The sequence below is a fragment of the Centruroides sculpturatus genome, unplaced genomic scaffold (genome assembly GCF_000671375.1).
Source record: "Centruroides sculpturatus isolate CEXI.00-Female unplaced genomic scaffold, Cexi_2.0 scaffold721, whole genome shotgun sequence".
Taxonomy (NCBI): Eukaryota; Metazoa; Arthropoda; class Arachnida; order Scorpiones; family Buthidae; genus Centruroides; species Centruroides sculpturatus.
In genome coordinates, this window is record NW_019385006.1 from 26,650 (window position 1) to 53,675 (window position 27,026).

Sequence of the window (27,026 nt, forward strand, 5' to 3'; positions counted from 1 at the left end):
GAGAAAAAAGTATGTATGGTCAGCCGTTTTTGCTGTAACGTTTTTCGATTCTACATTTCAACGCGTTGTTTGGTTTGTGACAATGATACGGCAATTTAGTGTTATATTAGTTTATTTTTCAGGTTTAATTAAAAAGCAAGAAATCCGAAATGGATTTAATTAAATCCAGCTGTGGGTCGAGACTCTGTACCCGATAGTTTAGATTTAAGTTTGGCTAACGACTTGGATTGTTTCTGTGTTTGAAAAATTGTATATATGTATAAAATACAAATTTCTAAACTTAGTACAGAACCCATGACTTTTTATTCATTTACAAAGCAATACAGATATTTGGAAGAGGCCATGGATGAAATGTTAAGTATTTGTAAAACAACTGAAAGCCTCTCGAACAAAGCAGCAATGCCAAGCATGGTGAATTTCACCTTCTTTTCAGATAGTGAAATGTATATATCATATATACAGCAATTACATTTTGATCAAATAATTAAAAAAACAATTGATTTGGAAACTTTAGGTGATATTACATATCTCCGATGCTAATTTATGGAAAGAAGAGCAACCATCGGAGTATTTGCTTCTGCATATTAGCAATAACAAAGTGTGGTGCAAATGTACTCTTTGATCGACTTCGAACGAGCATGTCGATTGCAAGCATGCATTAATTATTTGTGACCAGATTAAAACTAAGTAGTACATAATTTATATATATATTTACACATTACAAATAAGACATGCTCGTGAAAGCTTTATATTCTTTATGATATTTTTAATTTTCTTTTTTTACAAAAGTTATATATATATAATGTATCTGTGACTGGCAGACAAGTAATTTTGATTAAAAGCTATGAAAAGTAATTTACGAGATTATATTTTATATATATAATGAGATTGATTGGCTGCATATTCATTTTAAGTTACCTATTGTGAAGCATCTACTTTAGTAGATATTTTCTCAATCACAATAGGAATTGCGTATGCAAGGTTTAAGAAGACGAAGACACTGTACAATGTCCCATTATATAATTAATATAAATACAAGACTTTAAAACAAAAAAACTGTAAATACAATTCTGAGACAGACACACATCATATATTTAATATACTTATAGTAGGTAGCAAACACGAAAAATAATACTAAAATATTAAATAGCAATAAGACAATTATATTATTTGGTCCAGCCATTTAGAATGTTCTATTTTCGTACGAAAGCAATATAAATTAATACTATTAGATGTCACTTCGTTTCTTCTGGAAATTTCTTCGACGGGTAGAAAGCGTCGATAGACAGGTATAATGTTTATTAATATTTATAGGCTTTGAATGTTCTTTTCGTCCTAAAACAAATGCTAAAAATTTTATGCACAAAAAATTAAGAACAAGAAAATTTCTTCACAAATGTCATTTCTAAATTGTGAAAAGGAGAAGAAATAACAATATTCACACAAAATCTCATTTCTTCATACCATGTCATTTTTCCTATAGCCTTAAAAGAGTAATAATTTATTATTATTATATTATATATTCAAAATTAGTTTTAGAACAACATTCAATGTAATAAGAGGAAGGTTACAATATGATCCAAGGGTTTTCAATAACACTGTGTGTGTGCTCAGCCTTGATATGAACTTTTAGAGTCTGTCCATAAACTATATCTGCATTTTTCTTGAAATTTTTACTCCCCCTCTTGTCCCAGTTTGTCCAAGTTTCAGTAACCTCCTCTCCCCTTTGGATGTCCAACAAAACTCAGCCTCCCTCAAAATCTTTAAGTATAAACGAAACATACAAGAAATTTTGAAATAATATAATAAAATATGTTAACTGTACAAAATTTAATAAAATAAATGAATGCCCACCAAAGCTCAAAGATTCTCCATCTTGTCGTAACTCCCCTTCCTTTCAGTGTGGACATCATTTATGGACAGCTCCTTATTGAGCAAAGAGAAAATGTGTTTCTCAAACGTTTGCAAGAAAATCAAAGTTAAAAAATCCTGAGAAACTTAAGAGCAAAGTTTTGTGGAATCTTTTATTGACAGTGTGCCTTACTCCTATTTGTGAGGATTGCATCCCAAAGAAACTTTTTCAAATTGATACAAATTTTACAGGCTTTTAGTAAATAAATGGACAAAATTTATATTAAATGTCCAAAGACAAAAATGTATAAATTACATTGATTTGAATAAAATTTCCTCTGTTATTGAGATGCAAATAGGAGTAAAGCTTAGTTCACATTGAGTGCTAGTTGCTGGCGAAAGCAAAAAACAGAACGAATAACCGGTCAAACATGACTCATTTCACAGGTTATTCGCTCTGTTTTTCGTTTTCGCCAGCAAATTGCACTCAGTGTGAACTAAGCTTAAAGCACACTACTTCTGAACTATGCAGTCTGAAAAAAAAAATGCTGCAAAACTTGAGTAATTTACTCAGAATTTTTCAAGTTAATGTCCTTCCCAAACATTTTCTTGAAAATCTCTGTTTTTAAATCAATAAAGGTTCATACCAAGGCTTATCCACACAAACATTATTATTAAAACCTGAGGACCATGTCATAACTTCCCCTTGTAAGAGGATTGATTTTATAAAATTCAACTTACTTTTCTGCTATTGGTGGTCGAAAAACTGGCACACCAGATCTAATTGCAGTCATTCCTCCTACATGTTGACCAGCACGAATTGGTTTAGCTAAAGAGAAATAAGACTTTTCATTAAAAATACTGAAAGATTAAAAGCAATTTTCATTTTATGAAGCTTTTCTTAAAGACAAAATTTAATTGTCTAAAATTGTTTTAATGATTTTTCTGAGACATAAAATGTTTAGTTTTATTTAATAAGAAAATGTCTTAAATTCAACAACAAGGAAGTTGGTTTAATATCTCAGACTATTCTGTTGGCTTTGTTAACATTAAATAAAAGCATTTAAAAATGGGTTCAGCTGTTAACTTGCTTTATATTGTGTCCTCAAAGTTTCAGCCAGTGAGACCAATCCATTAAAATACAATTTACCATTGTTGACTCATCTGACATTTGGGAATTCATCTTCTCTGCTTCCCAGTCTTCATAGATTCACCATTGAAACACCAACTCCCACCCATATTGAGTGTAACTATGAATAATTGTAAGAGTTTTTCTTTTAAAATAAACGTGATTATTTGTGTACATCTCTGTCTCTGACACCATTACCTTCCTACAGCACCATCATCTTGTGTCATTCTGACAGAAGGTTCATTCTATTGTAGGGGTGTTTCAACAACAAAGGCATCTGGAAATGACTCATAGATAGTTTACAAGTGAGGAGTATGATGAGATATTTGAGTAATTGCAATGTTAACTATTATGGAAAAATACTTTAAATAATTACAATATTAAGTTCAGTTTCTACAGAGTTTACTTTGGGATGAAATATATAGTCATTATTCATAACAGAGGAACATAATGTAATAGTTGACCAATGTATATACTGTTTGAAAACAAGTTCCAAAATCTAGACTTTGCAATGAAGTATGAATTTGTAATCAACAGACATCTATACAATATGAAGAACACCTACAGCAAGTGCATAGCACAGAAAACAATTATGTTTATATGATGGATGTTGAAGCATACAATTTTCAGTGACAATAATAATAAAAGCCTGAGAAAAGACCAGTTAAAAGAACATGAAAGACATTTGGAAAAACTTTGAAAATCAACAATAAGTTAAAGGCAAAGTTTTGAAGAACCTAAATAAATTGTACAAAGTGAATATGATAAGACAATAAAAAAGAACAACCATCATCATTAAAAGAATGAAGCTCTTTATACATTCTGTTTTTATTTTATACACTGTACTGCTAGTTTTTTTCTTTTAATTATTAAAATGATTTTTTTCAAGCATTGTTTTATTATTCCTCCTCTGTTTTGAAAGACTATGTTCCGATGTAAGGAAAATCAGTGTAACTCCATTTAATACATCATTCTCCTTATATCTTACTTTATGAATTATTGTTAGAAACATTAGTTCAGAAAGGCAAAGTATTTCTGTAATTTAATTAACTCAAAGCATATTTTCTTTTATTACTCATTCTTTAATTTTAAAAGAAATTATAATAATATTAGACAATCTTATCACTACTGATGATTTCTTTCATAATTTTTGAAGTTGGTTTATAATTCACTAAATAGTTATAATATTAGACAATATCATTCAAGTAAGGAGTGAATATAGACTGTTGATTGCACCAGACTTGATGCCTTAACAATTTACTTTTGTTGTCCCTTTTACCAATTCATACTCTAATATTTACTACCATTGATAATATGATTGGAAATGACATAATCAAGCTATTGTGCCACAATACATTGCCAACATATAACAAGTTAAAAAAAAAATGACTCTCATAACACAACAACATTGCATGAATTGTGCTATGCTTCTTTCAATGAATCTTAGATTAATGAAAAATTTAATGGACTAGATACTGGTATATAAAATAGCACTGATTTTATTTATATATAAATACCAAAAAAGTATTAACCTATCTGTGCCATATGACCTCTTCTGCTGAGACTCTTTTGTCTGACTGCTTCTTTAATTCTATCTACTTCATATTGATAACTGAAAATTTTAAAAAAATAAATGAAGTGAACTGAATTAATTGATGAATGAAAGTTAGTATTGTATTGAAATGACTTACCGTTTACGATCTCGCATGGCACATTCTTTTGCTTCCTTCAGAGCTGTTTCCAAGGTCTTAACTCTTTCCATAGTTGCACGCAAGCGTTTTTCCAATTTTGGAAGTTCACATCGAAGATCAGCATTGTCTCTGACAAGCTAATTGTGAAATAAAATTAAATAAAATAAACAAATTTCTCAATAAAAATGTATAAAAATATCTTATTTATCTTTTTGCAAATTTTATATTATCATTTTCATAAAATACAAAATATCTTTTGGATTTTATGATGATATAATACAGCCTATAGAAGAATTGAAATTTTCTTAGCATAATATTCTATTTATATCTTTTATTCTTTCTTAAGATAATCATTGTTTTTCAAATATATTTTAATGTTTTAGTGAAAATATAAATAGATATAAGCACACCAGACAAAAAATTAGTCACCCCTACAGAAATGACAGTAGATAGTACTGATTGCACAGAGGGCACCCTGGAAGAATTGTTGGGTGATAAATAGTACTGATATGGTCTACAGGGTCTTTGTCTTATGAAGTGGTGAGTGTTGTTGAATTGAGCCTGCAATATGGGTCATAAGAAAAATGTCACTGAGTGATAAAAGGAGCCATCATGTTTGCCAAAGGACACAAAATGAATGAAATCATCAATCTGTTGGTGTGTTGAAGTGTACTTCCAATTAGATCTATAAACAGTGGTGTAGTTTGCAATCAACTGAAAATTGGCAACATAAATGTGGCAGGGGCGGCCCGCCCCGGACGGCACTTTTAGGGGACGGCAAAATTTCACAATAAATAATAATAATATTTTGTAAAAATTTGAACCATTTCATTTCATATTTTTGTTGCACCTACAATTCAGACTGATTGAAATGAGCACAGGATTTTTCATTACTTATTCTGTGACAAAACTGAATTTTAATTTTTTAAATTGAGATACCTAAATAAGGGGGCGGCAAAATTTTCGTTCGCCCAGGCATCTGATACCCACGCTATGCCACTGGAAGAGGCCTCTTTCAAGAGAAGTCACAAAGTTGCATGTTATGAATGGGCTAAGATGCACCAAAACTTTACTGTGGAAGATTGGAAACAAGTGATTTGGTTGGATGAGTCTCATTTTTGCTTATACTATTCATTGATGATGGGATGCAACAAATGCATAATGCAGGTCTTCAATCCTGATTGTGTTGAAGGTGTTATTCAAGCTAGAGGTGGTTTGGTGATGTTTTGGGATGTTTTTTCATACCACAAAATGGACTCTTGTTGTGGTGATGAAGAATTTCAAATTTGAACCAGCATGGATATTTTAATATTCTGAATGATAAAGTGTTGCCTTTTGCCCTAAACCTTGGGAGCAGCATCACATTGCCATGCCTGTCTTTCAATATAACAAATACCATGTACTGTACACAGACAGCACTAAAACTGAGCAGTAGAAATATTCAGCAACTGTCTCACCTCAACTGTCCCACCAAATCTTTAGATTTAAATCCAATTAAAAATCGATGGGATTATTTGGAACGGAAGGTAAAGTCCTTCCTGTTCCAAATAATCCCACAGTGAATTCACCTTTTGTGCTGGAATAAACACCCACATATTCTGGCGGAACTTCAGAAATGATACATGAATGGCTACAAAATGATGTTCAATACATCCACAACCTTGTGGAGTCTCCACCACAATGGATTCATGCTGTTATACAGGAAGAAGCACCACAACTGTTATTTAGGTATGTTCTGACAGGGGTGACTAATTTTTTGTCCAATTTACTTATGTATAAATATATTTATATTTTCCCTAAAACATAATATTATTTATTTGATATTAGATCAAATTATAATTTAGCTGTCAAATAGTTTTTCTAATTTTAAAAAAAATGAGAAAAACTATTGATTTATTAAAATTTCATGAGACTTAAAAATTAATAACTGTGCTAGTATTTGGAAACAGATAGAGTTGTCTTCATGACAAAATTTATCATATCAACTAGTTTCTCCAAGTTACTATTTTGTATCTATACAGGTAACCCCCGTATAACACGGCACTTCTATAGCACGGATTCACTCTAACACGGTTCGAGAATTGGTACCATCCCCCGTATAACACGGTACTTTTATAGCACGGATTTACTCTGACACGGTTCGAGAATTGGGTAAAACCCTCGTACAACAGGAAATGTAATAAATTTTTACATACTTAAGTAATAATAGTTCACGAAAATTATTATTTTCGTGAACTATTAGTACTTAAGTATGTAAATTTTCTCTTCTCGCCTTCTGTCGATACACGTGGTCCTTCTCGAAACTTGTTTCAATGTTGCCAGATCGCGACGCTTCTGCTTCTGATGTTGCCGAATGTTTTTCCCTTATTCCATACTTGCTTTATTCTTCATAAGTGCTTAGCACCATATAAGGAAATTTATAAAGACCTTTTAACTAGAAGCAAGCAATCTAAAATTACATACATTTTGCAAAAGGTAAAGCATGGATCTGAAGATAATGCAGAAAAATGCTCAGAGGATAAGGATAACTTGCCAAAAAGAAAACGCTCTCGGTTAATTAATAGTGTTTTTAGTGATGACGAAGAAAACATTGTTTAATTTATATTAATATGTATCACTTAAAAAAATTTTAATGAAGATATTTATCTTAATTATGAAAATATAGTAGCATGTTTTTTTAATTTTTGGAACCTAACCCTCCTTTTCGTATTAGTTCTTTGTTTCGTATAACACGGATTCGCATAACATGGCAATTTTTTGGAACATAACTACCGTGTTATACGGGGGCTACCTGTATTATTAAAAGTAGTGTTAAAGATTATAATGATTGTATTGAATGAGTGTATTATAAATATTTTATAATGAGCCAAGATAAAATTTTCAACTTAAAAAGCATCTTCAAATGATGATGATGATCAAACAAGCTTTCATGTTTTTTTTAAAAATAATATCCCATAAATCTCATAATCGTGTTACAAATTTAAGAATTAAGCTATAGATTAAAATAAAGGTTTTTTTTTTTACCTGTTTATGCACTTTGGTAAGTTGGTCCAAATTATTTTCTAAGAATGTAATTTTCTGTTTTTGTGCAGGACTTTCAACAGAATCCTCATTATCATCTGATAATATTGACTTCTTTACTCTGCCTTGCAAATCTTGAACAAACAATTTTCTTAGGTTGTGTAGAGTCTGTAATTCTTTAGCCTAAGAATATAAAGAACAGCCATTAAGTTTTTTCTAACAGACTATAAAATAATCTAATTCATTACACTTTCTCTTAAAACTACTTACCACTGTTTCTTCCAAACCCTTTAAATCTTGACGTGCCTGTTCCCTACGATCACTTAACAGCCTACAACATGGTCAGATTAAATTGTAGGAACTACTTATTTGAATCTTTTTAGGTACCTTAAAAAGTTTTACTTACATTAATTGTTTAAGTTTATGACTCTTTTCTACCTCTTCTTGTTTCAATTTTTCATAATCTTGTTTCATCTTTTCTTGAGCTAATGATAACTTTTGATTTGTACTAAAGAAAATAAGAACATTATGTTAAATGCATTTTATGGACTTTTTTTTAAAATTTCTTAAAATTAGCATCAAGTTTTGTAATTCTGTTTTGCTCTTGCTAATATCATGCCAAAATTTTTCTTCATAAAATATATTTCATTTATCGTAATCACTTTGAAATAGAGACAATAACTAACTGATAACATTAAACAGAATAAATACATATGATGTAGTAATTCTAGTTTTATTGACTGACATTAAAAGGATTTTAGAACAATTAAGAAGATATAATTTAACAGGCAAACAAAACTATATGAATTATTATTATTTTTTTACAGTATATCTTTTTTACTTCAATCTTATGCTAGCTCTTAATACAATAATTTAAATTATTGTCATTTTATTTTAAGAGCATATTACAAGCAATTATTTGCTTGTAATACAATACTTTAAAACCATTAATGTTTAAAGCATGGTAAGATTGATAACAATTGTGCATTATCAACTACATACTGAGATCAATAGTTCAAAAATGACAGCTTCAGGAAATACATTTTTAAGCTAGTTATAACCAAATCTGATTAAATACACAGAGTTTTATAAATATATATTAAGATGCATTTTCATTTAACCAAAAACATTTTCTGTTAGTGTTTTTGTTTCATCTCGTTTTCCAGTTTTGTCATTTTTAGCAGAAATAATTTAACAGTTTAGCATCTCAGTTCAAAAAAACTAAAAAAGCTATAACAATGCCATTTGGATCCCCATAATTGATAGAAACTATAATGGAAAAATGATGCATGAATGCCAAAAAGGCAGAAACGTGAGATAACATCAAATTTTTGCAACTCAGGTGCAAAGACATTCACCAGGACAACCAATGACCAAGCCTATTTGTATGCCACCCAGATCAAGTAATGAACCAAGAATGTTTGATTCCAAGGGCCAAAGTAACAAGTCATAAAGGTTTAGATGAGGAAAAATGATTTAAAATATAGCCAAAGAACAAATATTTGGTTAGTTACAGGAAAATGAACCTTTAACTTAGCATTAGCACATCCAAAAATATATAACAATTTCTGTGATTGCAATAAGCAGATTCTACTATATTTAATATTTATGATGTTTATTCCTTAGCAATTAATATAATAGTTTTAAAATAAGAATTCACTTTATTTTTTATTTATAAAGATCATATAATGAATAGAAAATTAAATTATTATACATATGACTACCACAAAGATTAACTTAAAACAATAAATACTAGATATAACTAATATCTGTTGATATGAATTAATGATAGCTAAGCTGGTAACTATCACAAAATTATCTTTAAATATTTTGTGAACTGTTATAATAATTCAAGCTTATATTATTTTGAAAATATAAACTTACTCTTTTAACTGATCAATTAAAGCTTGTTTTTCTGATATTTCATCCCTCAACAGATTAAGTTGTTTTTGATGTGATTCTCTGTGTTTTTCTATTTGTTGTTCCAAGGCCTCTTTCATTTTTTCTGCAGTATTTTTTTCCTTTTCTTTTTCTCTGGTTGATACAATATGCATTTCCTCTGAAAAATTAATAAAAATTCAATAAAATATATTTTTTTTATAAATAAAACTCACAATTATTTGTTTATTATGAATCTTATTTTGTACTAAAATTTTATAATTACAATATGTCCTCAAAAAGAACTTGAACTGATTCAATGACATGCAACTAAATACTAGAATCAAAACTAAGTCATGTATACCAGAAAGCACATTTACACTGTACAGATACAAAGTTGTAATTCAATATAACACTGTTCAAATAGAAAGCTTGATTTTCTTTTCTCTTGCAAGTGCTGAATTGCATTTTGAATTGTGGGTTTATAAATATTAGCAGCACACATGCATAAAATTTTGTAAAGTTATATATTTACAGAAGGTCACATTTTGATAAATAAGTTCCTTAGAATGACAATAGCTCTAACTCAAACAGACCTTTCTTTATGCTATTGTCAGAATTTGGAGTCTACAATCATCGTACAGCTACATCTTTGCCAGAATTTTCATACTATAAATAAAATTTATGTAAAAATACACAAAAGGTTGTTTGATGAACTTGGAAAGACTACCACAGAAATGTGTATAGTACATATCGAAAGCACCAGGGAACAATAGCTTTTGAGATGCAAACACTATCAGTGAATACTCATCCCCTTTAATAATGATTTTTCAAGTTACTCATCAACTTAGATTCTTTCAAACAAAATTTCAAGAAGTAAACACTAAAGTGCTCAAAAATTACTCTGCATCAAGTTAAAGATTTAGACTTGGATTATTGTTTGAATATTCATTTTTTAAGATTAGATACAGTGAGCAGATGAAGATAAACTTCAAAACTTTAATTACTGATGATGAAACATATGAAAAGGATATAATATTAAGACAACGGCCACAGAAAAATCAGAAAGGGAGAGACAATTTTACACTATGTTAAGGTGATGCTAATGTCTCTTTGAAAGAAAAAGAAAAAAAAGGGAAACTGTACATTTTGAATTTGTTACCATAATACTAGCAATAATCGTATTTTTGTGCAGAAGTTATTAAGACATTCATGGAACAAATTATGGCTGAAATTATCATCCTCTTACTTCATCCATTACTCAACAGTTTGCAAAATCTATTCCAGATTTTTCTCCATACATCTAGGAGCTGATTGCATTAGTTACCATTTAAATTCCAGAACAGCTATTTATAGAATAAGCTAATTCTTTTCTTTGGTAACAAGGTTATGCTCATGTCCAAACTACTTTAATTCAACAGATAGTTAATAACCAATTAGATGAAAAACTCTTATGGGGCACAACTATATTGCCAAGAGCAATTATAAACAAAATAGAAAAATAAAAAGAGCAACCAAAGCATTGAGTAAATTAGTATGTCAAGGAAAAACATAGATTTAGCAAATGTCTACAGTAATTGAAAATCCACACTTTATGATAGATTTTGTTAAAAAAACTATTTAAAATACAATTCAATTATGCCCAACTATTATGTCAAATATTATTATGATTCATTTATGCCTAACAATAAATGTAAAATCATCAAACCAAAACTGTTTAGGAATTTGTAAAATAATCATAATGTTACAGGATCAATCTGTTTGTATAAGGATAACTTCATCTATACCAGAATCAGAACTGGTGTCAGCCATCTTGTTTCTCTGATAATCTAGAGTTAACATAAACAGCAAGCAGTTTATCCCAAAGATTTATATTTGTGTAAGGTATCAATAATAATTCTGTAGATTAAGGTAACCTTAATCTTGAGATTGAAACTCATGCAACCAGCCCCGAAAAACTTCAAAAAAGTTAGTTTTTAGTTGGTAAAACAATTTATAGAACAAAGGTAAAAGGAAACAAAGTCTATATGAAAAATGTTCTGTGAAATAAAAAAAACAGCACCCATGAATTATTTTGAAGAAGTGGACATCAATTTCTTTATTATTTATAATTTCACGCATCTAGTCCAGTAACTTTTTAAATTATATTTTGTTTATTAGATATTGAAAGAATATTTTCATAGAAAATTTACAGGAAGATTTTTAGATACCTTGATAAAATTTTAAGGAAAATTATATATCACATCATCAAGATTGAAATATATGTACAGTACAGTACATTTATACTTTTCATATCTAGATATCAACATTGAAAAACATCTTGGAAAAAACTTTATGCTATTATTAACTTTTTTAAGATAAAAGAAAGCATTAAAACTTCTTTACTAGAAAAGCTTTAAGCATATTTAAAATAAAAATTTTTATAAAGCTATTCAAAACTGAGTAATAAAAAAAAATTAATTATAGAAAAGTAAAATAGTTACCAGCTGCTTTCAATTTTGCACATTCTTCATTAAGACTATCAACAGCTTCTTCTAAAGTACGTTTTTTATTCTCAACATCTTTCATGTATTCTTGTAGAGATTTCATTTTGGCATCATACTAAAATTTTTACATTGTTTATTGTATTACTTGATATGAAAAAGTCTACATTTCAAAAATAAGAAAAATTTACCTGACTAATTAATAATCTACATTCAGCTAATTCCTTTTCATTTGACTCAATTTTCTTATTACAGTCAGTTTGGAATGATTCCAATTGATGGCACCTCTAAAAACAATTCAAATTAAAGTATGTTAGAGAAAATAGTTAATAAAATAATATGAAAATTATATTTATGACTTACTTGAGCAAGACCTTTAACTTCAGATTTCATTTTGCTAATAAAAATTCGAGCCATTGTAAATTCTTCTTCAATTTTACCACTTACATCACCTGATCCCTGATTCATATTCTGAAAAATTTATTATTTTAATTTGTTTAAAAAATAATTAGCAAAATTGCTAAAGAAATTACCTAAATTTCATTTGAAATAAAAACTTATTTTGCAAAAAGACTTAAATTTATTATTTCAAAACTGAATAAACAGGAAAATTCTAATATCAAGAAGAAAGAAAAGAAAATAGCATAACAGGAAAAAAAAAAGTTAAAACTTTGCTAAAACACAACAAAATTATTGTTTCACATGAAAATATAAATTCTGCAGAATATCCATATAATATTGGGTTGTTCGGAAAGTAATTTCGTTTTTTTCTGTGGAAAAACACAACATTTTTATAATACATAAATATTTTGTTGAATTATTTCTCAACCATTTTGGTCAAATATTTGTTTTCATCGTTTCTGGTAGTAGTATGATTTCACATTCATAAAAGTTTTGATCGTTGCTTACAAAAAAATTGATCCAAGTGATTTTTGACATTGCCATTTCAAGTAAATGTCTTAGTTAAAAAAAATTTGTATAGACCAGAACACGTAATAATCTGAGTGTGCTCAATCTGGCAAATATGGTTGGTGTGATAACATGTCCCATCTAAGTTATAACAGTTAACAGTTTCTGACGAGTTACTAAACTTGTGTGAAATTTGACATTATCGTGGTAAAACACTACACCTGTTTTGTTGATCAATTCTGGCTGTGTTTTCTGTTTAATGATATTACTCAATTTGTTTACTCGATGGCAGTACACTTTCGAATCAATTGTTAAATTGTCTGGTAAAAGCTCCAAAAAATTTCCTTAAAATCCCACCAGAGAGCATCTCTCCTTAAGAACATGTGGAACTCATATATCAAGCTTTGAAACAAAATCAATTTGTTTCAAGTAATCATAAACAGTTCAATTTGACAGATTTAATCTCTTAGTGATTTCATGTGTTGTTATTTGGCAGTTTGCTTCAATCAGTACCTTTATTTTGTTTTCATTGCCTTCAACTGGCCATCCAGAACGTGGTGCATCTTCAATATTGAAATTGCCAGAACAAAATTTTGTAAACCAGTTTTGGCACTGTCGTTCTGTCAATACATCTTCCCCATACACATCACACAATTTTTTTCTCGCTTGAACTGTATTATTACCTTTTTGGTAATAAAAGAGCAAAATATGCTGAAAATTCTGCTTTCGATCTTCCATATTTGATGGGACACAAAAAAATACACCAATTGCACAAAATCAAACAAAATTTTTTACAAATAAGCCTTAAAATGCTAGCTGTCAAAATATATAATGATAATACGGTTTAGAATGAAAATGGCAGGAAAAATATGACTACTCTGTCTAGTGGTAAAAAAAAAAAACAAAATTACTTTCTGAACAACCTAATAACATCGCAACAATCACCTAAATATAGCCCAATATTTAGGTTATCGTTTGGTGTAGAATATTCAGAATAAAAGTGAATAACAAAAGTTCTTAAAATGAAAACATTTAATAATAATTTTTAGCTCTTTTTACTAAAGGTTACTTCTTTAGCAACAGATAGGATTGGTATCATTAACATAGGAATATGTTAATGATACCAATACTGTTTATAATTAATAACAGTTGAGAATTTTTCTTTTTCATTTATTTTGTTTTTAATAACTTTTTCTAGTTCCTTTTATAATCCTTTAGTTTTTTTAAAGCTGAGAGACTATCATATTTAATTATTAATATGAAATATAATAATAATAACAATAATATACATAACAGTCTCTCAAAACGGACACACCTTAGTCATCCAGTAGTTTGATGCAGTTTTTTCAACACAGTCCAGAGTTAGGTCATAGGCATGATCTAACTCTGCCATGAAGTGCCTTTTGGGACCATGACTGCTTAGTGGTGTCTATATTATTTATATGTTGAGCTATTTCCAGCTGCTCAGAGTGTAAGTTTAAAGGTGTGTGATTACATAAAGCTATAACTCTGGCAGACAGTAATTTTGATGTTTCTTGTTTTTTGTGGAAGAACTACAGTGCTGGAATTGTTTGCAGTGCAGGTTAACTATATTAGTCAGACCAAGGCCACCTTTATGAGGAAGAGTTAGTCTTTCTACGAATGATTTTAGATGATATTGTTTATGCTTAGTAAATGTTATTCTTGTTTTCCTTTGGAGTTGCTTGAGATCTGTGCTTGTCCAGTGTATAAATCCAAAAGAATACGTGAGTACAGGGTAGAGGATTTGATCCCGGGATCTCGAAAATTGGGATCCCGACTACTTTTCAGTCCCAAAATTTTCGGGATTAAGTTTTCCTAATCCCGAGATTTTCGGGATTGACATCATTTTAAAAAAGTTGCAAAATAGACTGCATGAAGCGAAACGTTCAGTGCCAGTGCTTTTACAGAATTGCTTGCCTATCATTTTAATATAAAATATGAGAAATTTTATTCCAAGCAAGCAGCAGAAATTAACCTAGCGGGCTTGTGAGGCTTGCTTGGAATAAAACTTCTTGTATTTTGAACTAAAATGATAGGCAAGCAGTTCTCACTGGGTTACTTGGTAATATACTTCATTTGTGTATTTTTGAATTTTCGCGGGCGCCAATCGATTTTCTGGCGCAGTCGAGAGCACTGTGTTTTGTTCAATGTGTTAGATAAATGGTTATGTGCAAGACAGAACCAAAGAAGACTCAAGGAATCGCCTTGAAAAATTCCTTGCTTTATGTATATTTGATTTGTTTTTATGTGAGTGTTATGAAGGTTAAGAGTTGTTCTCCAGTGAAGCATGGTAAAACCAAGGAAACTAATCAGTTGGGGATGAATTTTGTAGATGCAAAGTGTGTGCAGCAGCCAAGTGTGTGGGAACTATCAAATGCTTTTCTATAATCAATGTATGCCACATGTATGTTTCTGTGTTGCTTATGAACTTGCCATAGGATAACAGAGTCAATGAGCAATTGTTCTTTGCATCCTTTGTGATTTCTACAGCAGCACTTTTGTTGTTCTGTAAGAATGTTTTGTTCATCAATATGATTGTATATTTTGTTTTCAATGCAAGAAGTAAGAATTTTGTAGGTCATAAAAGTGTTGAAAGTCATATAATTGTAATGTACCTGTACTGTGCAGGGTCTTTGGTGGTGGTGGTGTTTTTTGGTTTCATGTACGTGATGCCGTGTGAAAAAATTTGGCATGTCTTGTGGATTGTTGATGATATGAGTTAAATGTTTAGCCAATTCCTGGTGCAAGGAAGTAAATTTTTTGTACCAGAAATTGTGAATGTTATCTGCACCAGGTGTTGTCCAGTTTTGTGCTTTCTGCATTGTGCAATGAATATCTTGTGTATTTATTTCAACACAATGCATACTAGGTGTCCTGCATGTTTTTGCTCTCCTCTTTGATCCAGTCTGCTTTGGCATTGTAGATGACAGAATTAGACCAAAGAGAAGACCAATAATTTGTGAGTTTCTTCAGTTGGCATGTCATTGTTTTGGGAATCAGTAGTGGATTTGGTATTAATTTGCCTGTAAAAGATTTTTTCATTGTTTGTGAATAATTTATTTTGTTGTTTCTGTCCATACAAATTTTGTATTGTTTGAGTTGTCATGCTTTGGCTGCAAGTTTTTGTTTCAGTGTGTCAATGTACTCTGTGATGTGGACATTGTGTTTTTTAATTTTCTTGAAAAGGTTTTTAGTTGTTTCATTAATTTAGACATTGTTTGTTATTAGCATATTATGTCCGCCTGCCTAGCTGCAGTCTAATATTGTTTATTTGTTTTTTCTATTCTTCTTTTCCAGGAAGGCTTCTGAAGGATTTTTGTTTGTGTGCTTCTGTCTGTGAGTGTAGTTTTAGTCCATGGTAGGTCACTACTGTGACTGCACCAGTGTAGGCTAGCATATGGACGTCAGAGTGTAGAAACAGAATTAGCACAATCTGGTAATATGCAAGTGTTCACATAATATAGTGTTTTCCTTACTAGTTTAGAAGTGTTGCTTTTGGGAATGCATGACCGTTGTGCAGGGTCAGTACCTGTAAATTTAGTGGGTGCTTCTTGGAAAAGAAGAGAGAGAGTATGAATTAACCCCGAATCTATTTCAGGCAGTGAAGAAGTGTTGATATTGTTGTCAGCATCAGTGAAAATAGTGGTGGTAGGAACAGTATTGTCAATGCATGTATCTTGATGATCCTAATGGATAATGTGATTGTAGTTGATGTAATTGTTCTACAGTTTGTTGTTTGATATGTTCTAGTGTTGTTTATAGTATAATATTGTTAAGTATAATTGTTCTTTTTTGATCAACAACCCTTTATATTGTGACTGAGATGAAAATAAATGTTGTAAAAGCAAGTGATGTAACTGTTGTCTGCATGCTGTCATATCTGTTTCGAGTTTTGTGATAGTGTAGTAAGTACGTATGATAAATGCCTTCATTTCTGATGTCCATTTCATCCATTAGCATGGTTTACCTTAGTGGTCTGTGACTAAATTGCCTCAGAAATGGTTCAGTCAGTTTCTCACAACTGGTATGGTCTAAGTATGGCTACTGCAATGACCAATGCTACTTTCACCAATGGTAGCCAAGAGACACTGTGACAAATTTTTTGAATATGAGCCTCAGCTTAACTCACAAGTTTGGACCTTGTTATCCTGGGCAATGTTCAAGCCATTATTACACTTTGATTGTTATCACTATGGTTAGATCTCCACAGATTGGGTTCAGTCACTCTTGGCTTCATTTCTCTCCACAGACCTAACTGGCATGGGTGATCCTACCAAGAATAGATTCTCCAGCTGGCATAGCTCTGTGGTTCATCAGAATTACTGAGCTCTCTCATCACAGCAATGTGGTGACTGGCAAAAGAGTTAATATTATTATTTTGTCTTTTCTGTAATAATACTGGATATACTTAAAAAAAAAGTAAATCCAAAACTGTATTTTGAAAGTTGTGAATAAATTTTATCATAATGTAATTTTTAAAGATATCTTAACAATGTATATAATTAATTATAATTATTGAAAATGGATAAAATAATAATATAAATGACAAAGCAATAAAGAAAAAATTCTCAGCTGCTTTGAAATTAACATCTTTTCTCAATAATCAGCACATCTTTGCTTAACTCAAAGTGGCACTTCTCTTCAAAAAGAAGTTAAATCTCTCTCTTTCTCAAAATTACTTTCAATTCCAAAAACTGAGGAAAATTCATTTTCCAGGGATAATAGTTTATATGAAATTTATTGTGAAAAATGTTTGTAATACTACAGATTTCTATTTTCCAATAAATCCATATACTGACAAATTTATAATACTACTTCTATAACAGCCTAAAATAATAATATTTGCAATTCAAGTTTATATTCAGTTTGATAGAAATCATCATTGATATTATACATTTAAATTTTTTGGCTTCTAATAACAATATATTAAAGTAAAAACATGTTATTAGTGACTAATGCAAAAATTTTCAGTGTATATATATACTAATTAAAGTTATTTATATATAATTTTATATATATAAAATTTTCAGCATTTCAGCTTATTAAAACTATTTTCAAATAATTTACATCAAATATGCTATAAATTAATATTTACTTTCATATCTGTAGTATTTCCTCCAAGAACCATACCAACTTCACCTAAATCTTTTAATAAGTTTGTCAACATTTCTGTCATACGTTTACGCTGATGGAAACTAGTATCTTTTATTTGTTGAAGTTCATTTTGAGTAGAATTCAATTGACTCTGTAAATATTTAAATAACGTTGATATTAGAAAAATTTATTTAAGAAAATTAACAACCTTAATGATATCTTATATACCAGTCTTTGACTTAATTCTTCACTTAGGCATTCATACTCCTTGCTTTTATTTTCTGCCTCTTGAGACTTTTGATCATAATTGACTGCTAATTCTTCAAGTGCTTGTAAAACTTCTTTTACTTCTTCTTTTGCAGATTCATATTCTTGTTGGATACGACTCATCTCTTGCTGAACATTCTCATAATCTTTTCTCATTGAACCAATCAACTAATAGTAAAAAGAACAAAATTTATAGCAAATCACTTACTGAAATGTGTACAATTTTTAAAAGATAGTTTTTCAAATTAATTATTTTGACAGATAAATATAGAGTTTGCTCTAACAAATTGAATGTAAGGTTTTGTAGCAATATTAGAACTACACAAGTTCACACTTAATTTATTTATTATTTTAGATCAGATTCATAAAATTAAACAAACACTAAAAAATCCTAATTGATTATTTTATTTTTACATATAGAAGAGATTATTAATCTTTTCTGTTAAATTTTACTGATTTTTTTATAAATGAAAATGATCTACTTTCAGAGAATTTAGAGCTTTTAATAAAATTACCAAATTTCAAATTACTAGATTGTATTGCACCCATCACACACATTAATATTACATTAAATGCATTAATTTGAAACTGCAAGACCCATTATATTTAATTCAAAAATAAATTGCTCTGTGCATTTAAATGATATGTATTACAAAAATATGATAAAAATGTCCTGACCAAATGACCAAGTTGATCTTACTGGTCACATCTTCCTTGTTTTTTTTTTACAATAGGTCCTACCTAAAACGTTAACAATCATTGTCCCAGATTTCTAATATCACTTTACAACACTTTTCTTGTTTTAATTAACTTTATAAAGCAAGAAGACATCTGTCTCTGCTCAGATTTAAAAAAAAAAATTTTTTTATTATTTTTAATTGGATATATATTTTTTCACATTTTAAAAAAAATTAAAAAATTTTTGGCAACCAAGTAGCATAAAAAGACAAGTCAGATTGTCATGAAATGTATTTTGTAACACAGAAGTGGATAAAAAGATGACTATTTAGACAGACTGTCTTCAATCTTAATATGATACCACCATCTGGGTGAAGTTAACAAAATTCAAAACTATCGTACCATCAGCATTTTTTTATTCTAACATGACTAAACAAAAATAAATGTCTGAAATGAGAAAATTTATATAATGTTTTAAAACTATTATGAAGTTTATTATAGAGAATACGAGGGTGTATGACTCTCAGCATAGTTGTTTTGTTTTGTTTCAACTGTATGTGCCTTGTGTTTGCCACTATGTCTACTATAAATGCTTTATGAATGATCATTACAACTTTGAATAATGATGATATGTCAAGGAATCCCAAGTTGAAGTTTATTCATATTGAATAATTTAATTTTTTTTCAAAATCTCTTAAAATTTAAATTAAAAAGTTACTGTGTATGCAAAAATCCTAAGCACAGACAATCATTTAGAAAACAATTATAATTCTGTTTATGAAAACTGTTAGACAAGATGGAGTAATAATAATAATTTACTTCTTCCTGTTCAAGCATTTGTTCTTTAAGTTTTTCTATTAATTGACTCTGCCGATCAATTTCATCATCTTTTTCATCCAATTGAGCATATAAGGATAATCTTTCTTCTTCAAATTTCACTCTTTCATCATTGCTTAAAGGATCTGATGAAATTGGAATGGTAGGAACAGGAACAGTGGGAGGAGGAACATCAGACAAGCTTAAAGTGCTAGTTGTTAAATCTGCTGAAGCTAACTGCTCATCTTGTGGTACTGTCTCACCTATTAATAGATTAGTTATATTTTTTAATGTTTTATTAAGTATATATTAATGTTTGCTAATGAATTATTTGATATTCAAGCAATAATAAACATGCAATAATTTTATTTATTAAACAAAAATTTTTGTCTACCATTTCTCCATCTGTTAAGTTCAAGTTCAGCACTATTAAGCTGTCCTTTCAATTTGGAAACTTTTTCTTTTTCTCTCTCATATCGTCTCTTCCATTCTTCAGCTGTAAGTTCTTCATTAACAATCACAGTATTCTTAATTGTTTTAGCTCTAAAATATAAAAATTAATTTTATATTAAAATTGTTAATAGGAAATACAATAATCTATTAAATTATATCTAACTATTTATTGTACATATGAGGTTAATTCTTATTCTCATTCCAATCTACTGCAATATAGATCATTACAAAAATATAGGAAAATTACCTTCTGCCAAATTCTAATGTTGATTTTGTTTCACATTCATTATAAGAAGCTGGTGAACAACAGATAATAATTGTTGTACGAGAATTTCCACCTAAACTTTCTTGTAGAATACGAGTGAGTTTGCTGTCTCGATAAGGAATGTGTGATTTCTAACAAGATTTTAAAGACAATATAAATAATAATGTATCAAATTAATAATTCTGTGACAAAAACATACAAGATGTCAATATAAAAATGGAATTCCATATATTAAAATGAAAGACATAATAACTAAAAGTTTTTCTGTCTTTGCTTCAGTTTTTAAGTATTTCTAATTTAAGAAGAATGCAGTAATAAAAGATGACAAACAATGCATCAGGTAATAATTTAATGAGATTAAAGAAGGACAGACAGATGGATGGCAGTGAGAATTTATAAGTCTACAATTTTTTCAAATTGCAGTCCAATAATATATTAATAATTTATCAGTATTTGATGAAATGTATCATTAACTGAAATTATAAAACTATAATGATTAATATATAGAAGAGATTATTAATCTTTTCTGTTAAATTTTACTGATTTTTTTATAAATGAAAATGATCTACTTTCAGAGAATTTAGAGCTTTTAATAAAATTACCAAATTTCAAATTACTAGATTGTATTGCACCCATCACACACATTAATATTACATTAAATGCATTAATTTGAAACTGCAAGACCCATTATATTTAATTCAAAAATAAATTGCTCTGTGCATTTAAATGATATGTATTACAAAAATATGATAAAAATGTCCTGACCAAATGACCAAGTTGATCTTACTGGTCACATCTTCCTTGTTTTTTTTTTACAATAGGTCCTACCTAAAACGTTAACAANATTCTAAAAATTAAAAAAATTGACAGTATAAAATTTGAAGTTTCAATTTTTTTATTATTAAAATTTTATAATATAAACTCAATTAAATGTGGAAACATTTTCTAACTTTTTAAAAAATTTTCTATTATTTTCCTTTCTGAGTATGCAATACTCATTAAAGGCTTTGCCTTGAACCTGGTAAATCAAGAAAAGACAAAGATAAATGGCAAAGTATGTGGAATGACAAAATCTACAATAAACTATGAGATTAAATTACTAATAGAAAATTGGACACCGGATGAAATTTATGATAGGATATCTGGAGTGATTACAAATTGGATATAGCTGTCTGACTCATCAATACTCTTTGAAGTGTGAGAATCAACCAGTATATAAAATCTGTGATTGTGCTATAAGCATTAAACATATATTGTTAAAATTCTGCAAGTTCCATATTATTATACTACATTCTGGCAATAATGCAATTTACCAGTATCTTGGGCCATAGGCCAAACCTGGTTATAAAACTTGACTTTCTAAATCTCAAATATATTCAAACTAATTTGTGTATAGTATTTTGTTGAATAATGTAAAAGACAACAACAATGTATATATTTGTCTTATGTAATAAAAAGTATAATAATAATCTTATATTTTGCAACAATTTATATTGTTATTTCTTATGTATGCATGTATTTATTTTATTTATTTGCATTTTGGTATAGTGCAGCTTACCAAAATGGCTCTTGCACACAAACTAAAGCAACCAATCAACTAATTATTTTCTTTTACAGAATACTTTTAATTAGCATTATATTTTTTTAATAAAGATAAAAATAAATTTTTTGATTGGCAATAACGTTTTCTATTATTTCTAAGAAATCTGATAAAAAATTAGATTATATATTCAACATAGTAATATCATGAATTGTTGTCTTGTAAATATTCATCTATGTTTGTATATATGTATATATAATTAAATTAGCAAAGAATGTCCAGCATTGCCAGGGATTCTGGGAGAGGACTAAGTTATCCTTATAATAAAATAGAATATACATTGAAACCTCCATTAACAGACACTTCCAAATAGCGGACACCTCCACTTAATGGACATTTTTACAATCTCCAGACCCTTCAAATAGGATATCTATTATATTTACCTCTAAAAGTAGACACACTAAATAATGGATGCTGTCGTCTATAAATAACCTTACGAAAATGCAATGACCCACTTTCTATATTCTGAAAGAATTAATTACATATAAAATGTTTTAAAATGAAAACAAAAAATTAGTTCAAATAATCTTTCAGATGATGAACTTTGACCATAGGCATCAAATAAAGACTAGTTTAAAATAAGAATAGGAGAGGAGGACAGGTTATAAAAAGTCAAACAATATTCTTTGTGTTAGAGAGTTTGATCTGGTTAAGTTGTCAAACACTATTTATTGTCATACATATTAATGTTATTAAACTTCTGTGTTATTGTTAGAATTATGCTTATGGCAACAAAAAACTATAAACTTTTCCAAAGTTATTCATTCATTCGACAAGAACTGTAGTATAGTAGTAATAAAAAAAAAAAGAAACTTATGATCATAAATGACATCATAAATGCAAGAAAACCAAATATCTTCCTACAATTTAAAGTGGGTGGCAAATAGCCTTCGTAACACGACCCTTGAACTTTCACCAAACAATCAATGTTGTCATAACTGTTTTAACAGCTTTGTGGTGGCTAAAATGTAATCTATATATATAAAAATGAATGTATGTCTGTGTGTGTGTCCTATGTCCTTCATGCGTTACCACACCGTTTATCCGATTGCCGTGAAACTTTGGGAAGTTGTTTAATATACTCTGGCAAAGGTTTGTGGCATAGTACGATTGCCATAAAACTTTGGAAAGTTTTTTTAATTTTTTAATACACTCCCGCGAAGTACATTTATCCTACGATAGATGGCGCGCGTTTACACGAGCATTCGCGCACAGTGTGTTAGATCGATTTCAAATTGTGAAGACCATTTCCCCCTTTCAAAAAATATCTCTATATATGCATTTGTTATTTACGATATTTGTAATAATTTTTGTTTAATCACTTTATTTCAACTTTTTTTTTTGCTAATTATGTATTCGCTCGAACTTCTAAAACCTTAACTGTACCCCGAACAACAACCGAAGTTGTAGGAAGAAATTCGCGTATTTTACCGATCTAGGTATCCCCCCTTTTCCAAATTTTAATATCGACTCAAAATAATTTAAAAAGACAAATTACAATAAAACGGTTTATTATCCAACTATCAGAAATTTCACAACATGCCAAGGAAGAGAGGAAGGAGCAATTAAATAATTAAAATTATAAAGGATTTAAAAATATATATATAAATGGGGAATATCGCGCTTTTGACAATCGCTGCAAGTGTGTGGGCTAAATTTGGAGAATCCGTGCTTCTCGCATGGACAACTGTATGTGGCCGGCTCACGCGTCGAAAAACCTTCCGATTTATTCGTGTACGCACCAGACGGAAAAACAAAAAATATTGTGTATCCACGAGCACTCCAATAAATAAATAGAATTGAAACAACACTTTGAAATATTTTCCTGATGAAAATGAATAATAATAATAATAAGTTTCAATAAAAACGATAAAATGAAAATTTAATTTTATCATTACGAGTTTGCTTGCATTTCATTTCTTCTGAGATTGCAGCAATGCGCGACGGGTAAGCTAGTTTTTAATAAATCAATTACTGAAAAAAAAGCAAAAATTTTCAAAAAATTACACATACTCAATAACTACAAAGCAGACAAATCCCTGTATTGATTTTTGTTAGTTGCTTAGATCATAAATGACGGCATAAATGTAACAATTCTGAATATATTTTCCACCCTTAAAGTGGATAGCAAATTGCCTTCATAACTTGACATTTGAACAAGATTTTTACAGCTAAAAAATTATACATATTTTAATTATATATACTACACATACTTTTTGGTAAATTTAATTCCCAATGCAAATTTGATGTTTTTGTAATCCATTGTATTCGTCACTATATGATGACCAGGTTAAGATACAGTATAGCCGCTAGCATGTACCTCTGAATAGTGAATACCTCTAAATAATGAACAAACCCCTCAGTCCCAATGGTGTCTGCTATTCAGAGATTATACTGTATTTCCTGCAGAGAAGCAGAGAGTAACAATGCAAAATTTAGTGCAAATCAGTTAGAGGGTTTGAATTGAGGGTTCCAGTTTTAAAGTAGTGTAAATTTTTTGGAGGATTTTAGTGAGTAACTATGAAAAATTTGTCCAGACTGCTCAAAGGTTTGGAAGTTTAGAGACAGAGGGCAAAGTTTTATGGTAGTCCATGTTTCTTTTAGGGCACCAAACTATGCAGAATTTGGTCCAGATCAATCAAAGGATTTTGAAGTTTGTTGATGAGATGAAATCAGTAGGAAGAAGTGAGGAATCATTACAAGGATGTATTTTATTACAATTGTGACTTTCTTTTGGGCATTTTATCAATAAGGCTCACTTGCACATGTGTACACCTGAAAAGTAACCGAAAGAATCCAATTTATATAGGCAGATATCTTATAACATAAGACTAATTCTTATTTTTAATTAATGGTAAGGTATGATTAATACTAAAACAATGAACACACAAAAATAGGCCTACAGGCCTGTGCACAAAAGTTTAACTAAAAGAAGTAAATTCACTTCTTATAGTTGTATCTGATAACATAAGAGTATTATTATAAGTAACAAATGACCAAGACAATATAAACAAAGCATATACAGTAGACCCCCCCTATAATACAGTAGATACGTTCCTCGTTATACGAATTTCGTGTTGTAAGAATCCTTAAATACATGAGCCAATCGCAGCCCGACATGTGTGAAGTTTAGGGACTATGGCTGTTTGAAAGGTTTTCTTCCATAAAATTAATCGATCTAGACTAATTTGACTTAACATTTCCAAAACACATATAATTTTTTGGGAATAATCCGTATAAACTATGCTATAAACAAAAAATTGTAGGATTACTTACCGAGTGTGCACCGTTCGATGTTGCCATTGCTTAAGCTTGTTTTCGTCACGGAGCAGCGCACCATTCATTCATTCATTCATTTTAATATTGTACATTAAAAGTACAGACCGGCCCCGCATAAGCATTACCGGTAAGGAGCAGTGCACCAAACGGCGGCCGCGATTTCTGATGCTATTTTTCTGCGAAAAATTTGTTGAACTTTGGAGACATCATTAATAGAAATAATTTTTATGGTCGTTGAATAAGAAATGTATAAAATTACAGTGCTGTATTAGACTTACGGTACCTAATTTACATACAGTACAGACGATAGTAAACTCAACTTACTCGCCTAAACTCTCCGTAGCGTGGCGCTGGATGGCAGAAAGTAGTTCAGCTGCTCGTCTGTGACGACGAGTTGGCGATGATGTTTTACTGCATTTTACGCATCCCTTTTAGCGTCTTTATATGAATATTGTCGCAATTTTTTTGCCGCGTTATAGGAATCTCCGTTATAGGGGGTCTACTGTACACAACTACCTGAACTACACAAATCAAACCAAAACTGATTAGATAAGATAATAAGTTTAAAAATGCACACTAAGTGGCAAAGGGAATCAACCCTGAATGGAGCAGACAAATGACACTATGATAATGCCAGTCAAACATTGGTAAAAACATCTTTCTTCTGCATTTTCCTTCTTTAATATGAAAATAGTATATAGCTTATGTTCATCTGTAAGAAATAAGCTTTCCAATAACAAAAGACTCTTAAAAATTGGTTCAGTAGATTCCAAGATTATCTCCAGCAAACAAACATTCTTGCTTTATATATTAGTATAGATATAGACATATTATTATTAGGGAGAGTCAAATGAAAATGGGACAGAGATTTGTCACATTTAAATCACAAATATCTGTACAAACATAACAAAATTAAGACATTTATCCTGCCTTTTAACTGGGTTTGAAATTATTGAAAAATACTAGTTGTGATGTAATGTTTGACAGCTCCTGCATAGGTTGANTCTGTTGAGACCTAAATATTCGATTGAAAAACCAATTACACTGTAAAATAAACAGGTACAGCCTTCTCACTGAAATTGTAGTTTTTTTTATTGTAGTGTAGGACCTACAAACACTTGTCTTTTTCTTTTACCCGCGACCCCCCGTGTAAGGCTTTGAGACCTCCCTGGGGGTTGCGACCTACAGGTTGAAAAACACTGAGTTAGAGAAAGAGAAACTTTAGTTATCTCATTTACCAATTAATTTCCAAACAGAAAAATATATTTCACATTCCCAATCTACTTGTCAATCATAAAATGTGACCTAAAACATTGAATTTAAGTCTTATTTAACAAATAATGTGATAATAGTTTTTATAAATTTTAACTAATAGAATATCAAAATGATTTCATAGTAAAATAAATAAAATTATATACAGGCACACCCCATTATCCAAATGTCGTGTGTTCCTGAAAACAATTCATATATCAGGAAGTTTTTTTTTTTTATTATTATTTCTTATGGAAAATTTTCTAATTTGTTCCCAGTCACAATTAAAGTAACACCAACCAATTTCCCAAAGACACTAAAACAAAGCAAAAAACTTATT

At 29.7% G+C, this 27,026-nt stretch overlaps 1 protein-coding gene across 2 annotated transcripts in view; it reads right to left on the bottom strand.

Moving 5' to 3' along the window:
* Positions 1-280: 280 nt before the first annotated feature.
* The window catches only part of LOC111633295 (kinesin heavy chain-like), a 48,938-nt gene continuing 22,192 nt past the window's right edge, over positions 281-27,026 (bottom strand). The window contains exons 6-22 of one of the 2 annotated variants that reach the window (XM_023377832.1): positions 20,539-20,687; positions 20,233-20,381; positions 19,842-20,101; positions 18,306-18,512; positions 18,079-18,228; positions 12,417-12,524; positions 12,245-12,340; positions 12,054-12,171; positions 9,577-9,751; positions 8,099-8,200; positions 7,963-8,023; positions 7,696-7,875; positions 4,672-4,808; positions 4,513-4,592; positions 2,593-2,680; positions 1,465-1,484; positions 281-1,347 (exon numbers count right to left, since the gene is read on the bottom strand). In XM_023377832.1, the coding sequence (XP_023233600.1) occupies positions 1,478-1,484; positions 2,593-2,680; positions 4,513-4,592; positions 4,672-4,808; positions 7,696-7,875; positions 7,963-8,023; positions 8,099-8,200; positions 9,577-9,751; positions 12,054-12,171; positions 12,245-12,340; positions 12,417-12,524; positions 18,079-18,228; positions 18,306-18,512; positions 19,842-20,101; positions 20,233-20,381; positions 20,539-20,687 (2,067 nt within the window). In that variant the 3' untranslated portion in view covers positions 281-1,347; positions 1,465-1,477. Of the gene's footprint in view, positions 1,485-2,592; positions 2,681-4,512; positions 4,593-4,671; positions 4,809-7,695; positions 7,876-7,962; positions 8,024-8,098; positions 8,201-9,576; positions 9,752-12,053; positions 12,172-12,244; positions 12,341-12,416; positions 12,525-18,078; positions 18,229-18,305; positions 18,513-19,841; positions 20,102-20,232; positions 20,382-20,538; positions 20,688-27,026 lie in introns of both variants that reach the window. The other variant, XM_023377831.1, reaches the window with a different exon arrangement.